The 23313-nt window shown below is 51.9% G+C and overlaps 1 protein-coding gene across 3 annotated transcripts; it reads left to right on the forward strand.

Annotated features, from left to right (window-relative positions):
• The first annotated feature begins 268 nt into the window (after nt 1-268).
• Nucleotides 269-22905, forward strand: NLGN3 (neuroligin 3). 3 transcript variants are annotated; one of them, XM_027533869.1, is made up of 8 exons: nt 277-404; nt 2935-3591; nt 4214-4273; nt 8166-8225; nt 9866-10015; nt 16694-16879; nt 19542-20331; nt 20969-22905. In XM_027533869.1, the coding sequence occupies exons 2-8, from the start codon at nt 3135-3137 to the stop codon at nt 21810-21812; spliced, it is 2547 nt and encodes an 848-aa protein (XP_027389670.1). In that variant the 5' UTR covers nt 277-404; nt 2935-3134; the 3' UTR covers nt 21813-22905. The 3 variants fall into 3 exon arrangements, with proteins under 3 accessions (XP_027389671.1, XP_027389672.1, XP_027389670.1); XM_027533870.1 differs by lacking the exon at nt 4214-4273 and having other exon boundaries at nt 269-404; nt 20969-22820; XM_027533871.1 differs by lacking the exons at nt 4214-4273; nt 8166-8225 and having other exon boundaries at nt 269-404; nt 20969-22820.
• The last annotated feature ends 408 nt before the right edge of the window (nt 22906-23313 follow it).

The raw sequence follows: 23313 nt of genomic DNA on the forward strand, positions 1-23313 counted from the left end.
CTTCATGGAGTGTGACTGAGGACTCCTGCAGGCAGTGCCTCAGTTTCTCCCTTTGTTTTGAGGTCTCAAGCTTTGAAGGTAAAGTTTGAACTAGCTGCCCTGGAAGATCGTCTATCTGTGATTTGAGGGGTGTGTGAGAGAGAGGATGGGGAGAGTGTGTTTGAGCCTGGGAGGAATTGGGCCATGCCCCAGGACTTGAGCCATCTCTGGCGCAAAAGGAGTTAATGGAAGGGACCGCGCCCCCCCTTGTCTGGGTACGCGCAGCGCGCCCCCTCGGTGCGCGGGCACAGCAGCCAGGCTGCCGGAGAGCAGATCTCGGGGATTCGGGTGCGGAGCCCTTGGCCTGGAAGCGATATGGGTGGTCCGTGGCCCGGTTCAGTCGCTCGCAACAGCCCGGGGAACAGGTGAGGCCGCCTGCTCCGGTCTCTCATCCTCTAGCTGCCCATACCTTGCCCCGATCCTATCCCTTCCCAATCCTGGGGTGCTCCACTTCCCAGCCAATGCACCCCATCCTCAATCCCATGTTCTCCATCGGCACCCCTGACCCCCCCCCCTCCAATCCTCCCCCGCATTTTCCCTCCACCTCCTTCCTCCCTGAATCCCGCATCCTTATCATCCTCCCGCCCATGGTCCCTCTATTTCCACTGCCCTGCCCGCATGCTCATCAAAATACCCCTCTTGAGGGCCCCCTGCCCCGTTTCTGTTTTGCACATTGCCAGTCCCCCCTCCCCCGCAGTGCAGCCCCATCCTTCTTCCATCATAGCATCTCACAGCCAGACTCCCTCCCCCACTCTCTGCAGCCCCCCCCCCAACGGAGGCCTTTATCCTATTCTCCCCCGTTCCATTGCAGCTCCATCCCCCAATACCATTCAGAACCCGCAAAGCCCCCAGTACTGCAGTTCTAGACACCAGTCCATTCCTGCACAATGCCCCCCGCCCAATACTGCTCCAGCCCAGAATACCCCCCAGATGCTTTCTGAATCCCCGGCTTTGCCACCTCCCCTTGTCTTCTCCCAAATTGCAAGTTGGACCAGGATGGAGATCTTGGCCTTGGGGACTCACAGTGGGTCCTAGGGTACAGAGGGCGTTTGGGGGTCGGTTGATTTGTCTAGGTGTTCATGGGGAAGGGCTGCAGGAAATTGACTCACAGGAGAACAGCATTTGGTGCTCAAGGGTTACTGGAGAGGGAGGCATCTCAAAAGGGTTAATGGAATTTGCGGGGAGGGGCAGCACCGAGGGGGTTAATGGTGTGGGGTGGGGGGGTTGCTGGCGGGGAAGCCGTGTGAATGAGCGGTCTGTACCCCGGAGTTGCCATGGAGACGGTGAATGGGGGGATTGTGTGAACTCAGCTGCGGACTAGCCCCCCCATACACACACGCACACCCACTCCCTCCTGCCCCACCTCCCTACTCCTACCCCTTCCCCTCCTCCCCCCACCCGGGTGCATTCTGGGCAGTGTCTGGGATCTAACCACCCATACTTTTCTCCCCATTTCCTCTGAGCCCCCCCTTTAGTCTCTTTGCCCGCCCTCCCTCCTCCTCCTTTTTCTCTTTCCCTCTTCCTTTCTCTCTCTCTTCCTTTCTCCTTCTCTCTCTCTCTCTCTCTCTCTCTCTCTCTCTCTCTCTCTCTCTCACACACACACACACACACACACACACACACAGACACACACGCTCTCATTCCCCTCTCTCGGTGGCGGTGGCCGGGCGTTCCCATTCTCCCTCCCCCACCCCTTCAGCCAGTTCTTAAAGGAGCAGGCCTACAATCTTGGAAGGCGGGAGAAATAGGGGGAAACTCAATTGTGTGTGTGTGTGTGTGTGTCCATGCGGGAGTGTCTGTGTGTGCCTATGTATGTGTGTTGACTGTACAGCTGTTGTATCGGAAGGCCTGTGTGCCTCGAGTGTGTTGCTATTTCTGCTTCTGTCTCCACCTGTGTGTCACCATTATGCTGCCTGTGTCCCTGGATATTTACCTATGTGGTATGTGTGATTAGGTTTCAGTGAGTCTATGTGTGTGTCTCTGAATGTATCTCTCTCTGAGTCTCTGGCTCTGTGAAGCTCTCTGTCTCAGAAGGTGGGACTATATGAGGGGGTCTCTGTGGGTTTGAAATGTATGTCCCTGAGTGAATATCACAGTGTCTGTGATTCAGGCTTTCTCTCTCTCACTCCCTCTTGAGTCTTTGTGAGTTTATTTCTGTGAGTCTCTGAGTGTGTGTCCCCCGCCCTCCGTTGTTTATTTTACACTGGCTGAGCATCAACAATGCCTAGGGTGCTAGGCAGACTTCTTTCTGCCTCAGTTTCTGGCACCCCGTGTGAATTAGAGATAACTACCAGAAAGGACTGATGTTTAAGTATTCGGAAGCAGTGAGGGCTGTGGAGAAATGTACAGGAGGGCCTGGGGACTCTTGTGAATGTCTGTCCTGCCCCCTTCCCTGCCAGAGAGAGAGGGGATCTCTCTAGAGGCCCCTTTGCTTATGTGATGCATATTCCCTTATTCTGCCTTAGTCCTGGAGTGAGGTGCACAATCCTACCCTCTCCTGACGTGGAGGACCCTATGGGGGTTATGGGTCTTGGAGGCTAGGAGCTCAGTGTCCAGGAAGAGTACCCAGGAACTTGAGCTCCACTTCCTGTTCCCCCACATGCTACTCTGGCTCCAGTTGACCCCGATGAACTCCATTGGCTGAGAAGTTGAAGTTGGGGACTGGCAACTTACAGTGGCAACAACTGTCAATCTCTCCATCCCCTTGGCTTTTCTAACCACTTCCCTGGGTGCAGCGAATGGCTCTGAATGGCAGTCTGAGGGTCCTTGGAATCCCGGGTGTGAAGAAACCTTTCTTAACTATAAGAGAACAGCCCGAGAACGGTAGGGCCCCAAAGACCCACTCCACGATCCTCCCAACCATCTTGGATGACGCATACTTCCCTCTTTCCACAGGCCTGTCTGGCCCTGAGGGAGTCCCCTTTCTGAAGCTGTGGTGCTCGGACGACCTGCTCTGTACGTTGCCGGGCACCTGTAGGTGTCCCTCGGGAGTTCAGTTTTGAGGTTCAAGTCAGTGTGGCCATGAAGGGGCTGCCTGTTGGGCTGATGCTGTGACCCTGGAGTCTGCCTCTCCTGCCAGTCCCCCGGCCCGGAACATGTGGCTGTGGCTTGGCCCACCTTCGCTGTCCCTGAGCCCCAAGCCCACAGTTGGCCGGAGCCTGTGCCTCACCTTGTGGTTCCTGAGCTTGGTGCTGAGGGCCAGTACCCAGGCCCCAGCACCCACAGTCAACACTCACTTTGGGAAGCTAAGGGGTGCCCGGGTACCATTGCCCAGTGAGATCCTGGGGCCTGTGGACCAGTACCTTGGGGTGCCCTACGCAGCTCCCCCGATCGGCGAGAAACGTTTCCTGCCCCCTGAACCGCCCCCATCCTGGTCAGGCATCCGGAACGCCACACAGTTTCCCCCAGTGTGCCCCCAGAACATCCACACAGCTGTGCCCGAAGTCATGCTTCCTGTCTGGTTCACCGCCAACTTGGATATCGTCGCTACTTACATCCAGGAGCCTAACGAGGACTGCCTCTACCTGAACGTCTATGTGCCAACGGAGGATGGTGAGTGTGGCCAGGCGCTGTGCCCTCCCTGCTTCCCACCCGCCCCACCGTGTTTGTGGCTGGCATGTGGTCGTGTGCCCTGAAGCATGCATCTGTCTGTCTGTGAAAAGGCTTTTAACCATCACTTGGCTTGGCCTCCCTCTTCCTCCTCCCTGTTCTTTCCTCTCCCAGCATTGTCTGAGCTCCCATGTGTGAGTGACACTGTTACCACAGGATGGGCCTGGCCAGGCCTGAGAGCTTTGACAGGTCTAGGGCCAGATGCTGGATGGGGGTTCCCCGGGGAGTATGGGTCACTGCTGGCAGCTTCCCCGCGGGAGGATGCTGGCTCCACCGGGCCCCTCTGTTGCCATTCCACCTGTGTGTGTGTGGCCAAGGGAGCTGGGTGTGTGTGGGGGGAAGGGGGCAAGCCTGGTGGGCAGTGCTTAGGTGCCTCCTCTTTCACTAGCTGATGCCTCCTCCCGCGGGGGTCACACTAAGGTAAGTGACAGAAATAAGGAGATGGTGGGACAGGCTCTCTGCCATGTGCCGCCTGCAGAGCAGCTATTGGGGCCTGGGGGGTGGGGGGTGCATGCCCCTGGGCAGAGGCCTCCTGTTATTTTTTAGTTTTTTATTCATTTTACAGTAAAGCGGATTTCCAAGGAATGCGCCCGAAAGCCCAACAAGAAAATTTGTAGGAAAGGAGGTAGGTAGCCAGCCGGCGGGGAGGGAGAGAGAGAGAGAGGGAGGGCTACCTGCCCACCTGCCCTTGCCCCTGAGGACCCAGCCTTCCTTCAAATAGCCCAGGCTCAGGGGGCGGTCAGTGAGCAGGCATAAGTTCCACCTCGTCCAAGGGCCCCGGCTCCCCTCAGGGAGGCTCTGGTGGCCTAAGGCAGGTTCAGAGCAGAAGCAGCAAAACCCCGTTTCTTTCAAACTTCCTGGCCCCCAATTCCACCCTAAAGTGTGTGCCGAAGACCAAGCCAGTGCTTTCCTCCAGGTCACCTCAGGAGAAACTCTAAGCCACCAAAATGGAGCCAGAGGCTCTGCCATTTTCCTGGTGAGGGAGCTGCCAACTCATCCTTCCGTGCTCTTTCCCAGGTTGAAAGTTGAGATTCAACTCTCCAGCCCTGGAGCTTAGACCAAACTGTACCCAGGCGTAGCAACCCTGCCACCCTGTCTACCGCCTCTGGCCAGGGCATAGCTGAGTGCCCCCGGCTGGCCTGATGGCAGACCTTGGGAGGTCTCTGGAAACTGTGGACTCTAAAGGAGGCACAAGATCTCAAATTTCAAATTGGCACTCTTGCCAGGAGGAATTTGTCCCCCCACCACCTGTATAATAACTTCCTGTTCCAACACCACTTTGTGTTTTTTGCAAAGTATTTGCATACTTACCTCAGAAAATCCACCCCCCCTCCCTTCTCTGGAAGCTTATAAGGCACGAGTTGGCTTCCCAATTTTACAGATGTGGAAACAGGCCCAGGGGAGTGACTTGCTGCTGCTCAAGGCCCCTTCCTTGTTCTGTGGCAGGGCCTGGACCAAAACCTGGGTCTCTTGACCCTCAGGGAAGTGTTCTTTCCACTGTAGCATGTGAGGCAACTCCCATCTGGTCATTCCCACCTCCCCTCTGAAACAAATGGTGAAATACAGATGGGGTGAATCAATTGGAAGCAGTAACAGACTAAGGAACAGGTGGAAAATCACAGCCTGGTCCCTACAACCCTTTGGCAAGCTTGGAGTTTGTTTTCCTTTGAAATCATAGGGCAGGATTCCCCCAGGTGGGGTCATTAGGGACTGGATATTCCCTACTGAGTAAGAATCTCCTGGGAGAAGAGCCCAGAAATGTATATATTGTGCTTTTGATGCACACTGAAGCTCTGAGGGAGGTCCCCTGCCCCAGAGATAAGCTTTCCACCACCTCCCCACACCCAGCTCAGGGCTTCAGTAAAGAGCTCAGAAGGCAATCAGTAAAAACGCTTTTGCATGAATGAAGATAGGAGATGGAGGTACTGCATAAAGAGTATGGGTCTGGGAGCCACAAGCCTGGGTCCCATATCAGCTGCTAACTCACAGTGAAACCTTAGACAAGTCTTTTCCTTTGAGAACCTCCGTTTCTGCATCTGAAGGTGGTAGAGGACTATTCCAGTCTTAACATTCCTTTTAACATTCCTTTAACCTGTAAAAGAATTCATGAAGAGGGTCTGTTAAACCTGCTTCTAGTAGTTAGTTGCTTGCTTGGGTGTGGGGATGGAGGGGGAGGCAATGACATTAACCATTTCCTAGGAGCAGTTGATCCCCCAGAGCACCAGTAAGAGCCTAGGGCAGTCCAGTCCAGTCCTAAGAATCCAGACCTGGAAGCACCAGTCAAGTTCGAACATTTACCAATCATGATTGTTGACTATGGGCAAGGCCATGTGCTAGGTGCTGTTGGGATGTGGAGGGATATGAGGTAGAGGAAAGATTTAGAAATAACTAAAGACTTGATCGCTATTCTGAAGCTCATAGGCTAGTGTTGAAACTCAGCTGGTTTAGTGAAGCCCCACAGGCCAAGCTGGGAAGTGGGTTCCAGACAGCATGGGAGAGGGCATCTGGTCATTTAGCTGCTCAAATTAGTTCCCTATCCAGGGCCTGTTGGCCATTTGAAACAGATTTTAAAAGCCTGCCTCTTAGGGGAGACCCGTCCCCAGAGATGGTTATGGGGGTGGTGTGTTCAGAGCAGGCAGGGCTGGTTGAGCACCTGCAGCAGCACAGTACTGGACTCGGGGATGGTGGTCTAGCTAGTCCCTGGAGGGGCGGGGACAGGCATGGCAGTGAGGAGTTGCTCAGTGAGTGCTATGCAGAGGGAGCAAAGCATCTGCACAAAGGAGGCTGGGACTGTGCAGCAAGCCAGGGACATTCCCAGAAGGGGACAAAAGGGATGCATCTTTTAAGTCAGGGTCCAGAGTAAGTGAAGAAATTCCTGGGGAAGGTGTGCCCTGTCCCCCCACCTCCACCTTCATCAAATTGGAGGGAATTCATGTTTAAGGATGAGTGATTTCTTGCTGTTTGAGGACGGGGTGGGGCTTTCTGCTGCGTGGGTGATGATGCCCCAGGCCCCACAGGGTTTCTGAGGGCAGTGCTGTCGTCAGGTGTTAAGACGGTAGGCACCACTAGAGGTTCAGAAAGCCAGAGGCAGTTTCTGCCCCTCAGGCTGGGCTCTTGCCCTAGTTGAAAAGTTATTTTATAATTTGAGGGCGGCTCCTGTTTTGATTAATAGCTGTAAGGGAACCCAGACCAGCTGAGAAAGAAAGCTATTTGCTGCCTCCGGGCCAAGAGTATCTGATGTCTTAGACAAGAGGATAAGCCCTGGGGTACTGTAGAATGACCTCTGTTTCCACACACTGATCAGCACCCGGGTGGTGGGTCTTCTTTCTCAAAGCCATTTTCAAGATGAACTTCTTGTCTCCTTAGAATGGGAAGGAGAGTTGGTGCCAGCTCAGCCAGGTCCTAAACTTCTGTCCTCTAGTTTCTTCTTTTCTCTTATTCCCTCCCTTCCCCCTTCCCCATGATCCACCTCTTTTCCTGACTTATTTTTTCCCTTCCCTTTCCCCATCCCAGAAAGGTGGCATGGTGCAGTGGAAAGACCATTGACTTTGGAATCAAGCAGACCTGGGTTTGGATCTCACCTCTAGCACTTCCTAACTGTGTGATCTTAAGCAAGTCACTTTGCTTCTCTGATCCTCAGTTTCCCCATCAGTGAAACAGGAATAAAGATAGTCCCTCCCTCACTGGGGTGTAAGGATCAAACAGTATGGCAGAAGTAGAGTGTCTGGCACATGGTAACCATTCGGTACATGGTAGGAGCTGCTACCATCATTCCTATCTCTGTTTCTCTCTCTCTCATGTCCCTTTCTCCTTTTCCCCTTCCTTCTCTTCCCTTCCTCCCTCTCTGGCTGTCTTTTGATCTCAGAGCAATGCTTGCTGCTCTCAGGCCTGGTTCCTGTGGGCAGGAACCCCATTTGCCATTACTCAGAGCAGGTCCCAGCGAGGGAAAGCTTCATCTCCCATTTTCTCCTGTGGGAATCAGGATCAGTTGAGACCCAGCTTGAGGCTGCCCACTGGGCCCAAATAGCTTAGGACTAGGGTCCCTGGCTCTGCCCTGGCAGCTCACGTCTGTAGCTACATGGTGGTGATGCCACCTCTCACCCTTGGCGCCTGCCCCCACGCTCCAGCTCAGCTGGCCTGTGTACGCATGTGCAGCCCCTTCCACCTGGGAGAAGGCCTTCCCCTGAGATGGTCTCCAGCTCCATGCCCTGGCCCACCTGCTGCTGCCTCCTTCCTAACTGGGAAGGTGGTTGGCTGAGACAGGCTGTTGGGGACAGAGAGGCAGGTAGGGAGGTGCAGTGAGGCCAGCACAGCAGGGGCCTGCAACACCATCATCCTGATGAAGGTCTGGGCCTCAGCCCACCCATTCCCTCAGTTCTTGCCATCCCTCCTGCCTGTCCTGGGCCCAGGCCCAGAGCTGGCTTGCTGGGCCACACTGCAGTCATGCTGTTTTTGAATTCTCTCTCTGTTTTGTTCTCTGTTCTGTGCTGTTGTGTCTCCCCGTGTCTGGTCCCCAGGATCCGGCGCTAAGAAACAGGGCGAGGACTTAGCGGATAATGACGGGGATGAAGATGAAGGTATTTGGGGGCTGCAGGGCGTGGCGGCTGGTGCATGGCACAGAGCCCCTCCCCCTCTCAATGGGGAGAAGCCCCGTCTGTCTGTCTGTCTGTCCGTTGGTGTGTTTCTGTTCCTGTACAAGGCCGTTGGGCTGTTCATCCATCTTTGGCCTGGTCAGCCACTGGGAGTTCCAGGGTGATGGACACGGCTGGCAGGAGCAGGGGACCACGAGCAGAGCTACCGGGTCCCCCACTGCCCGGAGACAGCTTCCTTCCCCATCTTCTGTGGTTCCTGGGCACCTGCCCTGACTGAGCAGCAGGGAGAGTGGAGAGAAAGCAGGACTGAGGAGGGCGGGGGTGAGGAGAGGCACAGAGAAACCTGAATGGCAGGAGCCCCTGTGTTTTTGTGGGGAGGTTGGCTCCTGGGAGAGGGAAGTGAGGAGTGAGGCAGTGATGACCCCAGGGGCTGGGGAACAGCGCCACCTAGAACCTCCTTGGCCTTCGCCCAGAAAGAGAGAGATGGCCTGGGGTCAGGGGCTGTATTAGGTTCAGGACGGCCACAAGAACCAGGCTGAAACACCAGGCTGAGGCCAATACGCCACAGACCAGGCAGTGGATGGCATAAGATCTTTGGGTGACGGTTGAACCAGTCTTCCTTCCTCCTCAGGAAAACAGGTTGTGTTTGCAGCAGCAGAGAGCATTCCCTTCTACCTCCATGCCTTGGCCCCCACCCCTGGGGGCCACACAGCTCAAGGGGGCCCACTGGTGGCTGGTAGGGTATTCTGGGGCAGTGGGGTGCAGCCCAGCTCCCAGGCCGGGGGTGGGGGTTGTGCTGCAGGTCTAGGAGATCAGCCCTGTCCCCACTTGGGACAGTCACGGCTTGGGAGCAACCACTTAAAAATCCCTTGCTGAGTGGCCTCTGTGGAGGCTCCATCTTCATCTCAGAGCTGACTCGGGGTGGGCTCTCTCATTCTTAGTTCTGCCCCACCTCTTCCTCATCCCCAGTGTTTGCAGCTAAGTCTGCCTGATGTCCAGGGGGAATGGGGTAAATGAGCACATGGTTGAGAAACCATGTCAGTAAGGTCCCCCCAACCCCATCTCTGCCATTCTCTCCCCTGTCCCCACATTTTCCCTTGTTCTCTTCCTGTGCCGCCCCTTATCCCCACACCTCTTGTCTCTGTCTGCACTGGGGGGCCAGCTGCTGCCAATGGCCGTATTTCCATGTAACTGGTCTAGCCTTGGGGGTTTCAGGGCTCCCCAGCTCCTGCTCTCTAAAGCCATGTCAGGTCCCAGGACTCCTGGGTGCCCAGGGCAGGGACTCACTGATCCAGCTAAGGGACCAGCCCTTTCTCTTCCTCCTGCCCTCTGTCCCCCAGGGCTCAGCCACAGCCTCTGTAGAACTCACTGTATCAGGCACACCTGGCTGCCTTCAGCTGGGAGGCACTTGAAACCAGTCTTTAAAAACATCACCAGAATCTGACTTTCTCTGGCCGATGGCCCAAGCTCTGGGCTGAACAGCCCCCTGAGTCCTGCCCTCAGAGATGGCAGTGGTGTCCTGGAACCTGGGATAGCTTTGCTGCCCGCACCCCACCCCAGGGCTGGCGGGGGTGGGGGAGGAAGGGCAGCCTACCCAGCCTGTGTCTCAACCCTTCTCCTTGCAGACATCCGGGACAGTGGCGCTAAGCCTGTCATGGTCTACATCCATGGAGGCTCTTACATGGAAGGGACAGGCAACATGATTGACGGCAGTGTCCTGGCCAGTTATGGCAACGTCATCGTCATCACCCTCAACTATCGGGTTGGAGTGCTAGGTATGGTTCCCTGTTGGATGCCTAGAAGGAAGCCTGAGCTCTCAAAGGAAGGATAGAAGGCTGAGGAGTTGAGAACAAGCCCCTCGGTTCTCTAGCCGGTGCTAATGACGGTGGTCACAAGGTTGTTATCCCATGGTTTTACCCAACTGCTCGGAGCTTACGCACATCCCTAGGTCCTTTCCTGGAATGTTGAGATGCCATTTGAAATTCAGTTCAAACTTCACACCTTCTCTTAGGCCTCAAGCCAGGTCTCTGCTTCCAGATTTTTGCATGGCTGAGTTTTGTAAAATCAATTTATTTTCTGGTGTCCTGTCCTTATCTCTATTCTCCCACCCTCACATCCCTAAACACCCTACACATACACAGGATATTCCTTTTAGTCAGTCACACATCTGCACACCCATATACCCTCACATGTCCACATGGCCCACATCCATCCCCATGTGTCCAACTATTTCTCACCTCCACAAACATACACACACACATCCCTACATCTACATCTACAGACCCCCTCACATATATGCACCTTCTCCCACCACTCCATACACACTCCACACATATGTTTTCCCCAGCGCACATATCCAGATACCCGCATACCTCTCTATACTCCATATCCATACCCCACATCTACACAGATTTTTCTCACCTTCCATGCATACACACACACACACACAGGTTCCCTCCACATCACTATATCTACGTCTATGCCCATATACACCACACATGCCCACCTCATGCTTCCCTCTACCCCCATAATGCACTCTACACAAAGACCCACACCCTGGGTCCATGCTGCTACTGCTGCTGCTGCTGCTGCTGCTAAATCACTTCAGTTGTGTCCGACTCTGTGTGACCCCATAGACGGCAGCCCACCAGGCTCCTCTGTCTATGGGATTCTCCAGGCAAGAGTACTGGAGTGGTACCCACACCCAAACACCACACATATGTATATGGGCACAGATGTAGATATAGCAATGGGGAGGGAACCTCTGTGTGTGTGTATGTGTTTGTGTGTGTGTACACATGGGAGGTGAGAGAAATCTGTGTAGATGTGGGGTATGGATAAGATGCGGGGTATGGGTAAGGAGTGTAGAAAGGTGTGGGGTATCTAGATATGTGTGTTGGGGAGACTATATGTGTGGAGTGTGTATGGAGTGGTGGGGGAATCTTCTACACATACACAGATCTATGTCTCCCTACATACCCCACTTCTGTATCCACTCTCCTCTAACATTCACACACACGCATATGTCCCTCAGCTTCCCTACATAAGCATGAACCACTGTTCCCCTCCCTACACATATAGGAGCCATACCTGCAAGTCCACACCTCCCCACCCCAAAGTACACAAATACTACATATATCCCTCATATCCCTGCTTCCACGTGTACATACACATTCCATGCTCTACATATAATATATGTTCCCCCCCTTATGCTACTGCTGCTGCTGCTAAGTCACTTCAGTCGTGTCCGACTCTGTGTGATCCCATAGACGGCAGCCCACCAGGCTCCCCGTGTCCCTGGGATTCTCCAGGCAAGAACACTGGAGTGGGTTGCCATTTCCTTCTCCAATGCAGGAAAGTGAAAAGTGAAAGTGAAGTCGCTCAGTCATGTCTGACTCTTAGCGACCCCATGGACTGCAGCCTACCAGGCTCCTCCGTCCATGGGATTTTCCAGGCAAGAGTACTGGAGTGGGGTGCCATTGCCTTCTCCGGTTCCCCCTTATACATCCCCCCTTATACACAAACCCACAGACCCCCATGCACATACCCACATGTATACATGTACATATGCACACATACTCTTCCTATACACATCTAGCGTATGTATGTCCAATACATACATGTATACATATTCCTACCCTACAAATATACATGCATCCATATACCCACACCTGGTCATCCATATCCATACAAACTCATGCACACCCCACACTTACATACCCCATATACATACACTACACATTTCTTCTACTCTCTCCACACATATATCTCCATATACTCCTATCCCTTACACCACTGTGCTCCCAGACATACACACTTAGTTCTCAAATACCTCCTCATACACACCCTTATCCCCTTCCCACACATACTTTGTTGCCTACGTGCTTATTTTGGAGATTTAGGCTGCCCCTCTGCCCTGTGCCTTCCTTGATAACTGGTAATGCCTAACTGTGGCCAAGGTCTTGAGGTAAACAAGTGCCTCAGAGAGGGCAACCAAGCACACAGGCCTCTGAGGGCGCATGCAGCCCCATACCCTTGGAGTGGCACAAAGAAGCCAACTTCCTGCTTGGAGGGCTGGTGTCCTCAGAGTCCCAGTGTGGGTCAGGGCTCTTTGTCAGGTCTGCAGGCCTGGGTGCTGAACCAACAGTAGGCCTGGCTTCTTCTGGGCTGGTTGGCTGATGGGACCTTATTTTCATATACTTGTGAATATGTGGCTTTGCCTGTTCGAACCTCAGAGACCCCAGAGCTGCATTTCACTTGTGGGTGCAGTTCCATACACAGAAAGGCCACCTCCTGTTGACTTCCCCTTAATACTACATGGGATAGCAAGACATCTTTTGGAGGTTCAGGCTGGAGAAATTATATTCTCTGAAAAAAGTGGAGCCTGCGTCCCCTTCAGCAGATCCAGATACTAGATGTGACCTGTGTGGGGCATCTCCCTGGTCTCTCCACAGACTAGTGGGCTTCGGGTTTTATAGTTCTGCCACTGCTCCTGTGGCTCTCGGAGTTGCTCCAGACATTATGGCAAGGCTCTCGTAAGCTGTTCTGTCCCATTGAGAAAGAGGATTGGAGTCTCTGACAGTAAAAATGGTACCATGCAGGTGGCTGTAAACCCACACACTTGGGCTGCCCAGTGCCTGAAGAGTAATGAATATACAAATGTAATCACATACAGATATGCAGGCACACATGCATGGTTGTTGAAGGCCAGACGTAATTTTGTTACTTTATTTTCTAAATGAGAGTGATAGAAAATGTTCAACTCAGCTGCTTTTAAAAATGATCAACACAAAGCTCCATTCTCTAAGGACCAATGGAAAGCACAGAGAATACTAAGAATATGCTTCAGTTCCAAATTATCTGACCAGCTGGAATGAAGGCAAAGAGAGAGTGGAGAATTGGGGAAATGAGGGGAGAAAAGTAAGAAAGGGAAGGAAAGGATGGTAAAGAGAAAAGAGGATGAGAATGACACAGAGAAAGGAGGCAGAGGAGAGACTCAGGATTTGAAGTGTCACTTGGGAGCTGTGGGCTGCAAGCTCCCTGTGATATCCTGGTTTGATGATTACTTCACAGCCCTTCAGTTGCTCTAATCCTTAAGCTTGTATATCAGAAATTTTTAACCTTTTGGGGAGTCTTGGACCCCTTTGAAATGATGGCCCCTTATCCCAGAAAATCCTTGCATGCATACATACATACACACACACACACACCACACACACACACACAAACTTACAGAAATTATTTCATGGATCCCACTGAAACTCATCCATGAAATTCAGGTTAAGACCCCGACCACCACCTTACAACCTCCTCTTTTTTGCATAACCAGAACAGCACATCTTGGGGTTAAAAAAAACAGCACATTTTAAAAAATATTTATTTTAAAAAAATAAACATTTGTATTCTTTGGACTTAAATAGTTAATGATCAAAATAATACTACTCAAACCTCAGAAGGAGCCATAAAGTAAGATTTGGCCAGAAGTTTCCCACCACCTCCTGTGTGCCCTTCAGTGCCTGCTCTGGAACACAAATGTAATCAATAAGCCACTGATTGGACTCTGGATACATACGAGTTGTTTTTGTCTCTTGGGGCCAGATATAGAAAATGGGTTTGTCCCTGTTTCTTGGGGATTTTGTTGTATAGCTGAGGCTTTGTTGTTTTGTTTCCCAAAACATGTGACCAGTTTTGGACCTCAATTATATGCATTCACTCACTCTCCTTCCATCAGCTTCTCCGAGCCCTGAGCCCAAACAGACGGTTCCCTCCAAGGTGCTTCTTTAGACATCTTAGGTGATGCACATATTTTATTAGACAATGTCACAGGCGAGTCCATGGATCCCATCCAAGGCAGAGAGGTATCTATAATTTGAAAAGCCCCCACTGGGCTTGAGACCAACAAAAGAAAGGGACCCCAGCAGGATATAGGATGTGGATATCCCTAGGGCTGAGGAAGTAAGGGCTTGCTGAGTTTTCTTTCAGGTTTCAGAACTGAATCCTACATCCTTGCTCAGGTACCTTCAGGCAAACTGAAAACCTGGTAAATGTCAAGCCTTGGGTGACATGCTATCTGGTTTTGATACAGTGTACCAGATTCCCTTGTCTTCTGTTGACAAGCAGCTTACCATGTACTGCAGTATAAACTCGGGCCCAGGGAGACTGGCTCAGATTTGCTCTAGCAGTTTATGGAGTTTGGTGTCTCAGCCCTCATTCTCACATGGTTTCACTGGATGACTGAGTTACTGGGGAACCAGCAGCAAAATGCCTGCTCTTCCAAACTGCCAGGTTTTTTGTGTTTGTGGTCAGTGACATTTACTGTATCATCTACCTGAGCCTGTTGGATAGAGCACTTCAAGCAGGATGCTTGCAGTAGGATGGTTGACATGACGTCATCCACAAGCTTCAGTGCCTCTTATCCTGAGGTTCATGGGACCCAAGGGAGAAGACAGTGATGCTCAAATCCTCCACTCAGCCCTTTCAGGCCTTTGTTCCCAACCCAGGAAATTGGTACATTTTGGAGAAATCTACTTTACTACATCCAAATGCAGGCTCTCCCTGCTGATTAGGACAGGTGTATTTGACACATTTCACTGAATGATACCTTGGCAAAGACCAAAGCCAAGTCTGCTATTGCCTAAATAAAAGACAAGGCAGAGAGAAAATGGGGGAAAGAGAGAGGAGGGAGGGAGGACAGGCAGGCTAAGAGAAACACAATGATTTTTGCTGGAGGGTCTCAAGGCTTGGACAGCCAGGTTGGATCTTGGTCAGCATACTTTTCAAGACTTGCAGGAGCAACTTCAGCTTGTGAATGGGCCAGACAAGAAGCTGGTTCCCTTGTCTAGAGGCACAAGAGCTCCTCCATTCATCCTCATTCAGGCTTTCTCTAATTCCTTCTCATTTCCTCATTGGGAACCTGGGGCTAAAGAGGGCTTGTGACTAGATCCTGAGAGGAATAACTAAGTACTTTACATACTTAATTGCACCAAAGGTAAATTAATAACATACTTGAAGAGGGTGAAATGAGCTCTTTCACAGTAGCTAGATTCAGAAGGACTCAAGAAAGACAGTGATGAGGTCTTCTGCCTGCTTGAGTCTGTTTGAATTCAGCTTTTGCTCGTGGTCTACCAGGCCCATTGGAGAACTCTCTGTGAGCTGAGGGAGCCTCCTCAAACATGGCCTCCCACAAAGTTCATCCCAGGGGCTGTGGATGAGCTTTTAACTGTGGAGTTAAAAAATACTGACCCAGGTATAGGTTTTCAGTGTGTAAGAGCACCACAGCTATCCACCTGGAAAGAACCTTTCCAAAAGCCTAGGGCAGGAGATGATAGCCTTCCAAGGAGCCTAAATATCAGGGAAAAGGATGAAATGAAGCAGCAAGATCAGACTAAAATGGAAGCAGGGTGGAGTAGGGGGAATATAGGACATCTCTGTGGGATAGCCAGCAGGTGGGTGGGAAGGTAGTCGCCATGGCAACAAGTCTCCATAGCAGCAAATCCCAGCAGGTGGGTGGGAAGGTAGTCTCCATGGTGACATGTCTCCTCAGCAGCAAATCCCAGTGGGTGGGCGGGAAGACCTGTTTCTGTGGTAATGAGCTGCACTGACTTCCCCATTTCTCCACCAGACGAAAAAGATGGTCTAACCCAGTGGTTTTCCAACTTTAGCAGGCATCAGAATTACCTGGAGAGCTTGTTAAACATAGAGATTGCTGGGCCCCACCCCCAGAGTTTCTGATTCATTAGGTCTTGGAGGATGGGGAAATGAGGACTTGCCCTGAGAATGAGGAGAAGGGGGCATCTGAGGCCCTGGAAGGAAGTGGAAATGGACAAGCTTGGACAGGGGGTGCCAGGAGGGCTTAGGGATTATAGTCTCTTCGAATCTTAACTTCCTCCAGAGACAGAACAAAGCGAAAAGAGAAGTAGCTATTGATGTATAGTGTGCTGAGCATATCTGATACGCCTATGCTCATTTTATCCTTGATACAACCCTTTGAAGTATTTTATCCCCATTTTACAGGAGAGGAAGCTAGATCCCAGGGATTTTCAATAAGTTGCCTAAAACTACATGGCCAGTAAATGGTAGAGCCAAGGTCCCTGCTCTTTCTACTCTATCTTGACAGGTGCTAGAGTAATGTATCAGTTAGCACATCAAGGCAAAGGATGCTGGATACTGGCCATTTACAATTCCTGCAGTTTAAGTCTCCCAACTGGAGGCATCCCTTTCAGACAGTCTGGAGACCCCGCCTTCCAAACTGGGGAATGAGTAGGAAGTAGGAAACTGATCTTTCCCAGAGTGATGGTGCTGGACCTTGCAGAAAAGAGCAATGGTTAATGCTAACTGGGTGAAAAGAGCTACACTGCATGCTCATCCTCCATCCTTATGCCCCTGACAGTCATCGCCATCCAAATGCTCCATCCCTCCACCTTCACTGTCCTTATGCCCTTTATTGAATTCAGGTTTCCTGAGCACTGGCGATCAGGCTGCCAAGGGAAACTATGGGCTCCTTGACCAAATCCAGGCCCTCCGCTGGGTGAGCGAGAATATCGCCTTCTTTGGTGGTGATCCCCGCCGTATCACCGTCTTTGGCTCAGGCATTGGTGCATCCTGTGTCAGCCTCCTCACACTGTCGCATCATTCTGAAGGTGAGTAGCTCTTGGAACAGCACAAGAACTAGCCAAGTGCTGGCTGCCAACCCTGACCCCAGGCCCTCCAGGCTCCAGGATGCCCAGCTTCATGTCCCAAGAGCACCCAGGGGAATCAGCAACCCTCGCCTACCAGCTCAGTGTCCCTTTGGGGAGAAAGTGAAAGTGAATGTCATGTCTGACTCTTTGCGACCCCATGGACTATACAGTCCATGGGATTCTCCAGGCCAGAACACTGGAGTGGGTAGCCGTTCCCTTCTCCAAGGGATCTTCCCAACCCAGGGATCAAACCCAGGTCTCCCACATTGCAGGCAGATTCTCTACCAGCTGAGCTACAAGGGACGCCTTCTTTGGGGAGAAGTGGAAAGGAAGTGTTTCTCTAGGGGAAGATGTATATCTCCCAGTGTGAGAGAGGAAAGGAGAGAATCCCATTTATATCTTGAGAAAGGAAGGTTCTCCTTGTGATGTGGGAGTCTTATTGAGGAGTGTGGGAGTAGGATGTCTCTCTCTCTTTCTGAAGGGACACTGGCTCTTTTTGGGCCGGGGAAATCTTTCTGTGTGGGAAGGACACGTGACTTCGGGTAGAGCTCTAGAGTGGAAATTAGTTTTTAGGTGTAAGAAACACTCATTCTCGGCCTTCATCTCTGAAGAGCAAGTCTGTGTAAGACAGGAACTGCCCTTGACGGGGGAGACAGGACCAAAGCCAGCATTAAAAACCTGTGGATGAGCTTTGTTTGAGGGGTGGCAAGTTCTTATCACAGTCCAGACCAAACCTCTCCCACCCCCAAGCTGTATGACCCCAGCTAAGGGAGACTTTAATTTTTAGCCTGATGGGAAGCCTCTGCCAGTGACCCTTCCAAGAGGGCCAAATGGACCCTTTTTTGTGTTCAGCAGGAAATGTTCTCTTCACCTGTGGACTATGAGTACATGCTAAGTTGCTTCAGTCATGTCCAACTCTTTGCAAACCTATGGACTGTAGCCCACCAGGCTCCTCTGTCCATGGGATTCTCCATGCAAGAATATTAGAGTGGGTTGCCATGCCCTTTTCCAGGGGATCTTCCCGACTCGGGGACAGAACCTGTGTCTCTTACATCTCCTGAATTGGCAGGCGGGTTCTTTACCACTAGCGCCACCTGGACTGTAAGAGCCCTTTCTACCTCTGAGAGGCAAAGATGAGCTTCTCAAAATAAGTGTCCTTCTCTAAAGTAAGGAAAACCATGAGAGAGAACACAGTTTTTCACTGAAATCCACCTTATGAGTTAGTGATATTCTCACAGGAAGACTTGCATTCTCTCTTTGAAGAAGGCCTGTCTCAGGGAGAAAAATCACCTTTTCTGACCTAGAAATTCTGCCTCTGTGCCTCCAGGGACTCCATGAGGGAAGACTAAGGTGGGAAGTAGGCAACTTAGAATGTGTTCCTAGGTGATGGTACAGGAAGAGGAATTCCTTTTTTCCATCAAGGAGAGTGAAGTGACGAGTGGTGAAGGTGCCTCTGTTTGGACAGAGGAACAGTGCCTCCTCTGACTGGGACTATTTCCCCGGGAGGAGAAAGCCTTTCTTGGTGTGGTGGTAATTCTCTGTGTCATAGTGGGCCTGTGTCCCTGGAAACCTGGCTGCTTTAAAGATTTATTCTCTGTTTCTGTAACTGATTAATGGAGAATAATCTTTCAAAAAATGAGGCTTTCTTATGTAGTCATCTATATTTCTCTCCCTCTCTTTTTTACCCATGCAGACTCCCTTCAACTTTCTTTCTTTCTCTCTCTCTTTTTTTTTTTTTTTTTGTGGCTATGTCATATGGCATAAAGGATGTTAGTTCCCTGAGCTGGGCTCAAACCTGTGGCCCCTACATTGGGAGCACAGAGTCTTAACCACTGGAGCACCAGAGAAGTCCCATAAACTCTTTCTTTTAGAGGAATAGAACTGTGCACCTGTGGGCCAGATTTCCCCTTACTTGGGAATGTTGAGGTCAGAGAAAGAATGATACCTTTTTTCCATAGAGGGGAAGAATCATCTATGTTTTGAGTTTGGGGGACTGGCTCCTTCTTAGCAAGGGGAAAATCTGGACCTGAGGCATCAGTAGCTTCAGGAAAAGGAAAGTCCCTGTGGAGGCTACAGTTTGGGAGGGCACATGCCCTGGAGACCTTCAGACCACAGGGCCTTTGCCCTCAGGAATCCTTCCCCAAACTCCCAGAATGTGAAACTCTCTCCTGCCTGCATTTCTCATCCCTCATGAAAAAGACCCCTTTGTGGTGGAAGCGCCAGCTCCCTGGTGGTGTGCTGGCACAGAGCTGGGCCCAGCTGGGCAGGAAGCAAGAGGGGAAGAAAAGGAGAGATAAAGAGAGGGAGCCTAAGGAAACTGATGTCTGGGACCCAAGGGGTTAATTCTTCCTGGCATTTCCTTAACCCCGAAGTTACCAACCATCATCCTAGAATGAGGAGATAAGAAACAGGCGGGGGACCAGTCAGGAAAAGAGCCCAACAACCTCTCCTCTGGTCCTAACCCATCATTCCAGCAAAAGGGTTATTCCTTCTTCACAGCCCATTCAACCCAGAGGGCGACCTCAATAAAAAAGGAATGAAGAGGTGTTTGATCTGTCCCACAGGGCCAGGCCTAGGCCACGAGTGACATGATGATCTGACTTGGTGCTGTCTATTTTCTAAGGGCTTTTCCAGAGGGCCATCATCCAAAGCGGTTCTGCTCTGTCCAGCTGGGCTGTGAACTACCAACCGGTGAAGTACACCAGCCTGCTGGCAGACAAGGTGGGCTGTAATGTGCTAGACACAGTTGACATGGTGGACTGTCTTCGGCAAAAGAGTGCCAAGGAGCTGGTAGAGCAAGACATCCAGCCAGCCCGCTACCATGTGGCTTTTGGCCCAGTGATTGATGGTGATGTCATTCCTGATGACCCAGAGATTCTCATGGAACAGGGCGAGTTCCTCAACTATGACATCATGCTAGGTGTCAACCAGGGTGAGGGGCTCAAGTTTGTGGAAGGGGTGGTGGACCCTGAAGATGGTGTCTCTGGCACTGACTTTGACTATTCAGTCTCCAACTTTGTGGACAATCTGTATGGCTATCCTGAGGGTAAGGACACCCTGCGGGAGACCATCAAGTTCATGTACACAGACTGGGCAGACCGTGACAATCCTGAGACCCGCCGTAAGACATTGGTGGCACTCTTCACTGACCACCAGTGGGTGGAGCCCTCAGTGGTGACGGCTGATCTGCATGCCCGCTATGGCTCGCCTACCTACTTCTACGCCTTCTACCATCACTGCCAGAGCCTCATGAAGCCTGCTTGGTCAGACGCAGCTCATGGGGATGAAGTACCCTATGTTTTTGGTGTCCCTATGGTAGGCCCCACTGACCTCTTCCCCTGCAACTTCTCCAAGAATGACGTTATGCTCAGTGCTGTTGTGATGACCTACTGGACCAACTTTGCCAAGACTGGGTAAGGAGAAGGTGGGGGTTCTTCTACTTTGGGACCCTAGCGTGCCCTCCCCTTTGCTCCTCTACCTAAACCTCTTCCATCATCTCCCTTCCTAAAACAGTCCCCAAATCTTGATTGGTAACCCCTTCATCCTTCTCCATACATCCCCTTATCTAGTCTTTCATGCCATTTCCTTCCCTTAAAAATTTTTGTGGAGGCTCAGAACTTGGTCAGCATAAGGATCAAGCAGGAATGAGAATTACTGGCATAACTATGGGATTCGAGTTTAGATGGTAAGAAGCCAGGTGAAGTGGGAATAAAGTACATTCAGAAAGCCTTTAAAGGGCTCTTGGAAAAACTGGGCAGCTGAAAAGATGAATGGATGCTCTATAACTTGTGAGAAGAAGCATCCTATAGCTTGATCTCAGAGGATGGGTGCAGGGGAAGATGTGATGGTTTCCATGATGCCATGGGCAATAGGAGTTCAAGGTCTGGGGAAGATGAGGGGTATGGACAGGGTGAGGGACCCCAAAAAACATGGAAATGGTAGGACATTCTGGACTGGGGAAGGGGTTTAGGGCTGGGTGTTAAAGGAAGAATCTGGGCCTTTTCCTCATTACATAGAGTGGTGACCCCAGATTTCCATGTGGTATTTCAGGGATCCCAACAAGCCGGTCCCCCAGGACACCAAGTTCATTCACACCAAGGCCAACCGCTTTGAGGAAGTGGCCTGGTCCAAATACAATCCCCGAGACCAGCTGTACCTTCACATCGGGCTGAAGCCAAGGGTCCGCGATCATTACCGGGCCACTAAGGTGGCCTTTTGGAAACACTTGGTGCCCCACCTATACAACCTGCACGACATGTTCCACTACACGTCCACAACCACCAAAGTGCCGCCCCCGGATACCACCCACAGCTCCCACATCACCCGCAGGCCCAATGGCAAGACCTGGAGCACCAAGCGACCAGCCATCTCTCCCGCCTACAGCAACGAGAATGCCCAGGGGTCCTGGAACGGGGACCAGGATGCAGGGCCACTCCTGGTGGAGAACCCACGTGACTACTCCACTGAATTAAGCGTCACCATCGCTGTGGGGGCCTCCCTCCTGTTCCTTAATGTCCTGGCCTTCGCTGCTCTCTACTATCGGAAGGACAAGCGACGTCAGGAGCCCCTGCGGCAGCCCAGCCCTCAGAGGGGAGCTGGGGCTCCTGAACTGGGAGCTGCTCCTGAGGAGGAGCTGGCAGCACTGCAACTGGGTCCCACACACCACGAGTGTGAGGCAGGTCCCCCCCACGACACCCTGCGCCTCACCACGCTGCCTGACTACACGCTGACCCTGCGGCGCTCCCCTGATGACATTCCACTCATGACCCCCAACACCATCACTATGATCCCCAACTCCCTGGTGGGGCTGCAGACATTGCACCCCTATAACACCTTTGCCGCAGGGTTCAACAGTACTGGGCTGCCCCACTCACACTCCACCACCCGGGTATAGTAGCTCCAGCCCAGAGCACAGCCTATATCCTGGTTCTTCCCCTCCCAGATCCACAAAAACACACGCACACATGCACACACACACGCAGACACATGCAGACATCTATGTATACGCACGCACCCACACCCAACAGCAGACCCACGTGCACAAACATAGACAGATATGGACATGCACCCGCATGTGCAACAACACAAATAAGGAAGTAAACCTGAACAAGCCCTTCAAATGGAGACACACACGAGTCCTTGGGAAACTGAGGACCCATGGAACAGCAGCTGAAGCCGGCTCCCAGACCTGACCACAGACACTCCCAGGGAGCCTGAAGCACCAGCTGGATACCCCTTGGTGCTCGCCTTCCGCATCTCTTGGAACTGCACCACCCACCAACTCCAGACTTGGGAGCTTTAAAGAGCAGAGTAGCTCTTTCTCCCTTAGACTTGGTCTTTTTTCTGGGTCTCGTTTTTGTTGATTTTTAAAAAAAAAAAAAATTGGAACAAATGCTTCTCCAACCCATGAGTGCAAAGAGGCTCCGGAAGGGAGGGCTCCAGGCCTAGGTCTCTCTGGCTTTGGAACTCCCATTGCTCACACAATGACTGAGGAACGTGAGCCCCAAGAAAGAAACAGATTCGAGCAAGACCATGGGGGAGAAGGAGGAAGGGGCTGTCACTGGATGGGGTTGGAAGGCCATAGGGGACAACTCACCAGCCGCCTCTATCTCTGTGGAGGGCTGTGGAGACCACAGGTGACCTGCGTTCCCCAGGAGCATTGGCCTCCCTAGACCAGGGGACCCCAGATTTGGTGAACGAGGTTTTGTGGAGGCCATGTCATTATTGGGGGCCCTGGGTGTAAGCTGGGTCCTACCTCTGCCCTTGGGGTAATGCTCTCAGAAATTCGCCCCATTTTCTTTAGAGTCTCTTTCGTGTATGTCATTTCTCTTTCAAAAAGACGGTGTTTTTTTGTTGTTGTTGGCTTTTTTTTTTTTTTAAAGAAAAGTTCTTAAAACACTAACGGAAACCCATGGAGTTTGTCCTTTGTAAAAATTTTAAACACAGTGTCTTGATATAAAAATAAAAAATCCAGTTAGCACTCCCAACCTGCCTCCCTTGCACAGGCCTTGCCCCGACAGACCTCCTGGCAGGGCACCTCTGCGGGAGAGGACTCGCAGTCTCCCTCTGCATCCTGTGCCTTTAAGCTGATACAAGTCTGGGCGGCTGGCTGCTGACCCCCTGCACGAAGGCCTCTCAAATCTTAATCAGGTTGCTGTCCCCACCCCCACCCTCACCCCCCAACGCTCTGGGTTCCTGCTGCTGAAGCCTTCTCTCGGCACCTCCTCGGGCCTCCTAATGAAACTGCAAAAGTAACACTTCCTTCTCCACTGCACCACGGCTTCTGCTGCCACTGCCGCCGCCACCCGCTGCTGCCTCTGCCACCATCGCCACTACCCTGCCCTCGTCCTGGACGACTGGGAGCTGGGACGAGGTCCGCCCTCTAATATGCTGAA

Source organism: Bos indicus x Bos taurus, chromosome X, assembly GCF_003369695.1.
Source record: "Bos indicus x Bos taurus breed Angus x Brahman F1 hybrid chromosome X, Bos_hybrid_MaternalHap_v2.0, whole genome shotgun sequence".
In the NCBI taxonomy this organism is placed as follows: Eukaryota; Metazoa; Chordata; class Mammalia; order Artiodactyla; family Bovidae; genus Bos; species Bos indicus x Bos taurus.